The 9904-nt window shown below is 36.6% G+C and overlaps 1 protein-coding gene across 2 annotated transcripts in view; it reads left to right on the forward strand.

The window, feature by feature from the left end:
- LOC145686643 (ferry endosomal RAB5 effector complex subunit 4-like) overlaps positions 1–9904 on the forward strand; it is a 110755-nt gene that overhangs the window by 93672 nt on the left and 7179 nt on the right. For both annotated transcript variants that reach the window (XM_081760121.1, XM_081760122.1), the window contains exon 8: positions 5254–5405. In XM_081760121.1, the coding sequence (XP_081616247.1) occupies positions 5254–5405 (152 nt within the window). The remainder of the gene's footprint in view (positions 1–5253; positions 5406–9904) is intronic.

Here is a 9904-nt window from a genome sequence, read left to right on the forward strand (position 1 = left end):
AGAAATGCAATTTTATTGATATAAACTAAGGGAAGAAATCTTAAATAATGTTGTAAATATTGTATACAAGAATTAGAACATAATTTCAAGTTTTCCTCCCTCACTTTGTATTGATAAGATTATAATTTTTACTGATGCGTCTTCAATCAAGAGCCGACACTAGTAGGTATTTCTCATAATGTACGAATCTTCTGCAAAATGTTTCATTGTATCGCAAGTCCAAGTAGGATAATTCTCTTCTATGTCGTACACAACATTAATCAATACTTTATACCTAGGTACATTAATCAATTCACAATTTCAGTGATTTTTGTAGAAACTACATAGGTTACTTCTATCTCCCAAATAACAGAATCCGATCTCATCTAGTAACTTTTCGTCCAACGAAACATCGTGCAAATACTTTAGATATCGTGCATCACAAAATAATGTATGCTTTATATAATAATGTACTGCTGACGATGGCATCAGACATAATGTTTATATATAAAAAATTATTTTACATAAACAATATTTAGAAAAACCATTTAATGTAATTGTAAATAAAATTGCATAGTTAAGCATACTTGTTAAAAATTATAAGTTTGTAAAGTTTGTGTGATGTAATCAAGTTAATCTATTAAAGTTTGTAGTATTTTTCTCTTACTGTATCCTGATGGGGATGTTTATCCAACTCCCTATGTAACATTTACTCATATACTGATCTTTCATTTGCATATTTAAGAATTTTTGGCTTAGTTTTCATATTCGTAAAAGGAAATAGTTGCCATGATTTTTGCGTAACTCTCGTATGAGGTTGATTATCAGCTTGATTTAGGTTTCCTTGACAGATACTTGTTCCTGTACGCTGTGCACAGTGTACTTGTAGTTTAAAGGACAAATTAACATGTATTTCGTTGATTTTCAACCTGCAGGTCCGACCTACTGGTGAGTTCTGAGTATACCTGAGAGTCGCGAAATTCTGGTATCAAACTGAACTGTTCTATATAGTTTAACAATTTTTAAGTGTGTAAGGAATGAAGTGTTCGAAAATTTTGGATATAAAGTATTAAGCAAGCTGTAGTGGATAAGTGCAGCCACAAAGAACCTCACAGCCACCATTAATCTCTCTGAGTGAAATGTAGGCTGTGGGGAAGTTTTAGGAGCGATCGAGCTGTTGTCGATCGCCGTACAAGATTGTTTTCCTTGCATGTATGAGTGTGTTCGAGAAATTGCTCGCTTTTTTGGCGCAAGAGGAACAGCAGCGTAGAGCAGAATTCAAAACGCCAATTTCATTGATTCTCTGTGAACTTTTTTTTTTTTTCTTCTTCTTAATTTCTCCAAATACCACGCTACTATCGAGTGATCAACGCAATTATTTTGCAATATCTCGTGTTTCTGCGGATCTGCTTCATTGATCACATTCAGTTCGTAGACGCCAACAACAGAACGAAGACGTGACCTTTCTTATTTTCCAAGCGTAAATCTTCACGACACAGTTTTCACAATCGACGTTACATTGTATATTTGCTGACACTGTGTACATCTCATTAATGTATCAAGCTGTTTGGGATATTCTACAACCAAATTTAAATAAGCTATGGTAGATTATACGAAAATCGTATCTTCTCAGGGCTTAAAGTAAACGAAAGCACAGGTGAAGAACATGAGTTTCTGAATGATATGTAAGAAGGCACATTAACAACATATTTTATGGACACAGGTATATAAAAGTGAAACTACTCAAACTCTTGCAATAGTTTTGCGCAATCCAACTCAATTAGGACATGGCAATATTTATTAGATATGCTATCCACCAGAAAACATATTGTTGGAGCCCTCCAAGAAATTGATCACTTTATTTTTGCACTGTACGAATCATGCTGGCTTTAGTCAAGGGCCATCTCTGTAAAATACTCACGCAGATTCAAGAGGAACAAGCTAGCTTTTGTATCACAAGTTTGTATTATATTAGGTGTACCTAACTATTATGGGCCCCATACACCAAGGCACTGTTACATGTACGACACTCATTAAATTAAGCAAATAATAGTATCGTGTAGCATCATATATATTAATAATAATTTTGTAAGAGTTTCGGCAATGTGGCATCGCCTTCATCAGTCACGTTATGCATTTGACAGGCCTGATGAAGGCGATACCACATTGCCGAAACTGTTACAAAAGTATGAGTAATATATATGTGGTGTTTTGGTCAGTTTTGTTTTACTAATACTGTGGAATAATTCTAAAGCTGCAATGAACAAGATATGATGAACTGTATGTGCCTAATAAAAAACAAACTTGTGATAAATAAACTAGTTCGTCGAATTTTCTTAAGTTTAAGAGAAATGTAAATATTTTTATGGATCTACAGTGTAAGAAGAAATAGTATATAAAGTTGTAAGCTTTCATTGCCCAGGAAGAAGAATGCTTATTTTGCGAAATATAGCTGAAGATAATACTCACTATTCTGAATTCAAGGAACACAGATTTGAACGCTAAAATTGTTCTGAATGTGTTAATTACTAAAACAGGTAAGCGAACTGCACTATCCCAGTTAATATCTTCCAGTAGATTTGAAACACAAATAATCACTGTTTAGAACTACTCCCAATCAACAGAGAAGGAAGATTTTAGAAGTTTTTGTAGAGAAAAAACAAAAAAAAAAAAAAAACTAGGATTTAAAGTTTAAGTTTATTGTTACTACGAGACTTGTCAGAAAAATAGATGCAAAGACATTTGCACGTTAGAGGAAAACTGTGTACCAAAGTTGGCAATATTGGCAGTAAATTTGATCAATATGACGAGAATTAGGAGTGCTTCATCACGTGCGCTGTTTTGTGGAAGGGTTACTCGTAGGAAATGGCAGCGGCAATACCGAATTCCGCCAGATATGAAGTGCGGAGCGTGTTCAGGTTTCTGCAGGTACAAGGAAAGTGTCCATCCGAGTTCTATCGAGAAATAGTTCTGTGTACGGTAACGTACTGAATTTTGGCGAAGTGGTGCCGACTCCTCGCAGAAGGTCGGGTAATATTCACGATGAAGAGGGGAGCGGAATTCCATCCGTGATCACTGACAACCTTCTCAATCGCATTGAAGCAGAGAGATTCGTGCGAACAGGCGGATGATAATTACAGAATTGTGTGTGATGTTTTCTCGGATCGCCATGGCATTCTACTAGTGCAACTCATGCTTCCTGGAAGAAAATTAATGCCGAAACATACTGCCAGACTGAAACCCTTTGCCGTGCAATTCAAAACAAACGAAGGGGCATGTTGTTACGTGGAATCCAGTTTATTCATGACAACCTTCGGCCTCATTCAATAAATATTACCAAGGAGTTGTATATTTTCAATTGAACGTCCTGGAACATTTGCCATACATTCCCGACCTCACACCCAGCGATTACCATCTGATCCTGTACCTAAAGGAACATCTTGATGGAAAATACTTTAACGACGATGGCGAAATCAGGGAAAAAAGTCAAAACGTGGTTCCGGATTTTTACATTCTGGTATACCATGTTTGAACAACGGTGGCTCTTATATGGAGAAATACCATCTATCCATTGTACCAGTCTATCTAATATAGCTTTCTTTGCGTCCAATACATTTTTTGTATGTGTTATTTTTCGTTTGTATCTTTATTTTCCTGAGAAGGCGTGTACAGAGCTTGATTGAGTTATATTGAGCCAAATTCAATGTGCAACTGTACAGCACATGTGCAATCATCCATCGCCGTGTGATTGTCACGAGGCAAGCAACAATATCTCGTTAACTACACAATAGAGCACTGTGGTCGATCGTAGAATGATGCCGCCGAAACTGAATATATTATAGGAGGGGGTTCATTGTGTCTCTTTCTGATGATAAGTTCACGGCGTCGCGCATCATACAAATGTGCAAAGTGCATAATTTTTGTGTAGGTCGTGCCACTGTGAATCGTATTATTCTGAAATATGCGGCACAGAGTACTGGGTCCACCAAACTGACGCGAGCCCTAGAACCGTTTCTTAAATGAATTCATGATTGTGGCCGGTTTCTCGTGCAGGGCAAACTACGTCTCCGAAGGATGGAGCGAAACGTCAAAATCAGTGCTGCATACTATTGTGCTGCCAAAATGTCTTGAGCCGTGGCAAAAATGCGAACTAACGCTCACACCCTCACACACCCACGCGTTGAGCCAATAAGGGTTCAGCTCCTGCTAAGCGGGAGAAAGCGAGTGGAATTCCTTCAGCCGATAGCAGCGCTTGCAACGGAAGACTAGTGATCAAGTCAATGTAGCATATGTATACCAGACTCATGTCCTGACTAAAATGTACTAGTATTGTATGAACAAGACTTGAACCAGGTTGAACTGCAGCAAGACAAGACATCCAGCTACACGGTGAAAACATCACTGGAATTCTATCGCCGTATGGAATAGGAAACTTGAATTGCGGCAGTTATCTTCTCTGATATCCTTGTCAGGAGTTCATATGCCAGCCCAATGGACTATAGTGTTTTCGAATTCCTCAAGCGGCACGTGTCCCACCGTCGAATCCGCACCGTCTCTGATCTATGCAAAGCGTGTAAAGAGAGGAATAGAATACCCATGTTAAAGCTGCAACGCACTCTTGCAATGGAAACACCTCGATTTTCGTGCTCTCTTAATCATCATTATATTTATATAATTGTTATTTTTGTGATTCATATTGTGATTATTATTTTTAAAGAAGTGAATTTAACTTCCGGAGCTATAAGACAAAACCTCCTAGCAAAGTATTCAAACAGTGTGCACTTCCGTGTTTCCATATGAGTGCTTCTAGTATTAATTATAAATGTCTATAGTAGTACACTTCGCATTGTGCACGTCACATAATACATGAAAGAAAATTCTTACCAATCTGCTATAGATATTTTCTTGGACTATGATGTCAGCCACTTGACTGTGACCTTCAACAGTCTTAGATGGTAGTCATATCCAAAATAATCCTCCGTATGTTATAAGTTAAGGACTGCTGTTTTCAAGAATATAGAGTAGCGTTTTGAGCATTAACTAGTTTGAGTATCTAAGAGGACCTCCTGAAGACCATAGCCAAGTTGTTTGGTTATAGTCCCAAGAAAGTATTTACAGGTAGAGCAGTGAGTATATATATATTTTTTCATTTATAAGTGGCTAATATGAAATTCTTCCTCAGCGTTATAATACAGTAAAATAATTCTCTATACGAAGTTTTTCTCCATTTGAATTTATTGGATTTTGATGGCTTTACTCTTGCTCCACATTTAGCTGGATCCACCAAATTCAAGACTGCTGTTCCTACGTTGTGCCACAATTGGTTTCCTGTTTGAACAAGCTTGGATGTTGTCTTCAGCACAGCAGGGACGCTATCAGCACATTCTTATGGATATTATGGAAAAGGTTGCCACAAAAACTATACGGTAAGTAGTTGTTGTGAAGAGCGTAACTTTTTGCTCTATCATTGGTTTTTGAATCCCATATTAGACATACGTAAATGACTACTGAGAGCATATGTGGTAGTTACTTCTGATATGTACTAAATTCTTGTTCAAAATTACATAATTGAGCAAAATGCCGGATACACAGACCTATATAAAAGAAATTGAATGTTTACCTTCGTTTTAAAATGTTTACTGTTAGTGTTGTACTATACAAAGTAGAAATGCATGCGTTATGAAAAACGATTAGATATTTTCGAAATGTGTGTTTGGAGAAACATTGAGAATTAGCTGGGTTGAACGGAAAACCACTGACAAAGTACTAGTGATTTTTTGAAATCGTAACTTAGCAACACTACGAGTAATGTGGCACTACGTGACGTGGAAAATGTGAAGTAGGTGCCATACATTCAGTTATCATGGAGCAGTAGAGTATTGCATAGCTTGCATATACACCATAAAATCATATTATAAAAATACGGACAGTATCGGTGCTTTACGTCGAGAATTTCGGCCACATTATCAATTGCAGCGGTATGCACAAGTTCTATCTGCACATACAAAAAAAAAAAAAAAAAAAAAAAAAAAAAAAATCGACCGAAAAGTTTTAGCCTTGAAACAGAATCAAACAGGACGACACAGGAGTACATACAGACTATCCCGATCGCTATCGAGAGAAGTCCTCAATTCTCTGGTCGGCGCCAGGCGCGTCGTTGCTGTGCAAATTAAGCATGCATAGAATAATGAAGTGTAACCTAAAGTTCCATCTCTACATACTTCAGATTTTCCAAAAAATTCAAAAGCACCATGATCATGGGCTTCGCAAAATGTTTTTACCATAATTTTGACGAAATTCAAGCACATATGACAACCATCTTCCTTTACGTCATTTTTAAAACCTGAAGGTCATCCTGTGAGTGATTAACGTGTTTTCAGTTAATTGCATAATTTGTAGTGTTCATCTTCATGAAAACATAATTCGAGGTTCATCTTCTTTTATTTATTATATAGTTTCAAAATGTCATATTTTTAGGACATGACCCGTACAGCGTAGTCGCGAATGCTCTCTGATTCGAGCGGCCTCAGGTTCGATTCCGGTGGAGGCACTCGATCGGAAAGGTGTAGCAGCCTTTTCAGGCCAGCCATCCTGAATGTGATTTTTCCTCATTTACACCAGGCAAATGCCGGGATAGTACCGAACATAATGCTCCCAGGCCGTTTCCTACTTTCCCATTCCCTTCTTCCTTCCCAATTTCCTGGGCGGTGTGATGGCTAAAGGACGGGCTAAAATGGCCATAGATGCTGAAAACGTGGAAATCTAATTCCTAATCCTAAAATTTTTTGGACCCCAATTACTAGTAGTAAATGGTAGTAAAATAAATAACGAGGACGAGATTAGCGGAGTGTCCTAACTAACCTGTTCAGTGTTTCAATATTGAAGTTCTGCTTATAAATTCGACTCTTAAGATCTAGTCGTCGACAGAGCACACAATAAGGATTGACCAAAAGTTTTTTGTATACTACTGTGGTGTATAGGAAGGAATAAAAGGCCATGTTTCTAGCGAATTGAGACTGTACTTCCAACATTAATTCCCTATCTCTATAGATCTTAGAACTGAACATAATCACTTTTTTTCTCAATACCATATTGGCCCATATATTGAACGATACCTTTAGTATGAAAACAGTTTGAAAATTATACTTGCATTCTAGTCGCAGCCTAGCCCTTTATCTTTAATAAAAAAAAAAAAATAAATAAATAAAATATATAAATAAATAAATAAATAAATAAATAAAAGCATCACTCTCCTGCGACCGTGCCGTCACGATGCATGCCTTGTCAAGATCAGACGTATATGGGAAATAGATGGTGGAAATTCGGCATAATATATGATTCGATTTGATTGAACCTAAAATATGCTATTAATGTATTTTCAGTATGCTTCCATGGGGTATTCAAAGCGATTTGAGTATACTTTCCGCGTTGTCCATGTAAGTTTCGCTCATGTTTCAATGCGAATTATTTTCACAACATTTCGTTATATTGGTTACCGTGGTGTTATATTTGCGAACTTCTGTTAAAAAAAAAAAAATAAATAAATAAAAGTTACACAGTTCCATATAGTTGTTATCAGTGGTGATGAATATCTTTAAAAGAAATACAATAAAACCTTACTTAACGGACACCTCTATAATGCAGACAAACTTTTTGTCCCGGTAAAAGTATATGTATTGTTATGGGAGAGAACCCTCCGTTTTACGGCTACTCTCAGATACGGACACGGACAAGTCTACTTTTGCTTCCAAATGTTAGTAATCTCTTGATATCAGGAGTTATTCTCAGTTCATACGTAACAAAAAATAAATAAATAAAAATCTGTGCAATTTGTAAATAAATCCTCAATTGATTCTTTCAACTGATCCAGCAGTTATAAGCAAATTTCGATCAGAAACTAGTGTCCCTAGGATTACACGGCAGATCATAGCAGGATTACACCTGCGAGCCTATTGCAGGCTTTTGTAGAAAAAGAAATAATAAAGCACCGTTATTTCTGTCTACATTTTCAGCATTTATAATAATGTTGCATGCTGTTGTTGGGTTATTTTTACTTTTAATACGGCAGTAAACGAATTAAGGGATTTTTATGAAGGTATGATACGCAATTTAAAAAAAAAAAAAAAAAAAAAAAATCACATAAGCATTATATTTTGCAGTACACGCCCTTACAAACACACCCTCCAGCAATCCTTTTTTTCTTTACAGAGGGTTATATTTTCCCTCACTCTTCAGTAACCCGAACATTGACCACAGTATATCGATATTAACCTATATTTATATTTATAAAACACATATTTACTCTATACTGCACATAGTTATCACATAAGTTGTAAGTAATCTAAATTTGTGTAACCTCTTTGGAACGGACACTTCTCGTTTACGGACAGATAATCATGTCACATCGGTGTCCGTTACTGAGAGGTTTCACTGTTAAGACTTACATTAAATTTTTGATGTTAAAACATGGAAAATGACCGTATTACCATTACATAATATTTTCAAAATATGAAAAAAAATATATATATATATATATGCTGGGTATTTTATATTATTTCGTTAAGACCTATTTGAAAAAAAAAAAAAAAAAAAAAAAAAAAAGATTGTATATTTGAGGTCTACAATATTCGGGCTACGGTAAGCACTAATTAGCGATGCTAATAACTAACTTCAGTAGTGTTTGTGATTATTTAAAGAATGTTTGATGGCGTTGGTGTGTATTTCAGAGATAGGTAGTAGTAGGAAATTATTCTGGAAAGTATAATCACAGATCGACAAGAGTTTTTCTTTTCTTTCTTTCTTTCTTTCTTTCTTTTTTTTTTTTTTAATCTATAGGTCATTGTAGTACATACATATATATTTTTTTAAATCCATTCTTACTGTATGCTAGTCACTGGCCAATTTCAAAAGAATGGGATTCTAGTGAAAGGAAATAGTATTTCACAAGAACAAAATAGTGCAAGAGTATATTCTAACACTTGAGATGTATCGCCAATAAGTTTCTCTGTCTGTTGAAGAAGGTGTAACGGAACACCGAAATAGTACAACTAATGTTTTAGTAAGTCCTCTCGAGCTATCAGCCAGGTGAAGATGTTGATGTCCAACGTTTCGAATGCAGACATTGCACTAATCTTCAGAGATATTATGATGAACAGACAGGAGGTGTTGGCATGTATATATGGTGACTATGGGCAGGGTTATGAATAGGAGCTTGTGATTGGCTGAGGGAAATGCTGGCTCCTGATTGGCTGTTGTTGGACAATTAAGACAATGGGTTTCAACTCAGCACTATATGATCGGTCCTTTTCACTAACAAAAAAACAGACATTCAATAAAGTCAATTCTCATAGCCACAACAACAGCCAATCAGGAGCCAGCATTTCCCTCAGCTAATCACAAGCCTCCATTCATACCTCCGCCCCTAAGTAGTCACCATATATACGGTGTACACGCCAACATCTCCGGTCTCTTCGCCGCAATCCCTGAAGATAAATACAATGTCTGCATTCGAAACGTCAGATGCCAATGTCTTCCCCTGGATGATAGCTCGAGAAGAATTACTAAAATCACGTCGCCAGGAAAAATTCAGTTCTTTCTTGAGTATAGTTAATGGTAACAACTTACAAAGAGTGAAAAAGTGGCTTGACTGGACCGGGACTCGAACCCGGGATCTCCGGCATACCGTGCCGATGCGTTAACCACTACGCCACACACTCCACTTCCCAGAACAGCCAAACACTCTCTCACTCCTGCAGTCGGTGCTCTCTACTCAGACCACATGGCTTGTACCACAGCCTAAGCTGCTGAGCTTGGACAATCCAGTGTCCATATATTGAAAACACCTTTAACGGTTGTGATTTCATATAGTTAATGGTACAATAAATATTAGACGCAATAAATAAAAGAGTACATTTACAAATTACTA

Source organism: Thermobia domestica, chromosome 5 (assembly GCF_964235325.1).
Source record: "Thermobia domestica chromosome 5, izTheDome1.hap1.1, whole genome shotgun sequence".
In the NCBI taxonomy this organism is placed as follows: Eukaryota; Metazoa; Arthropoda; class Insecta; order Zygentoma; family Lepismatidae; genus Thermobia; species Thermobia domestica.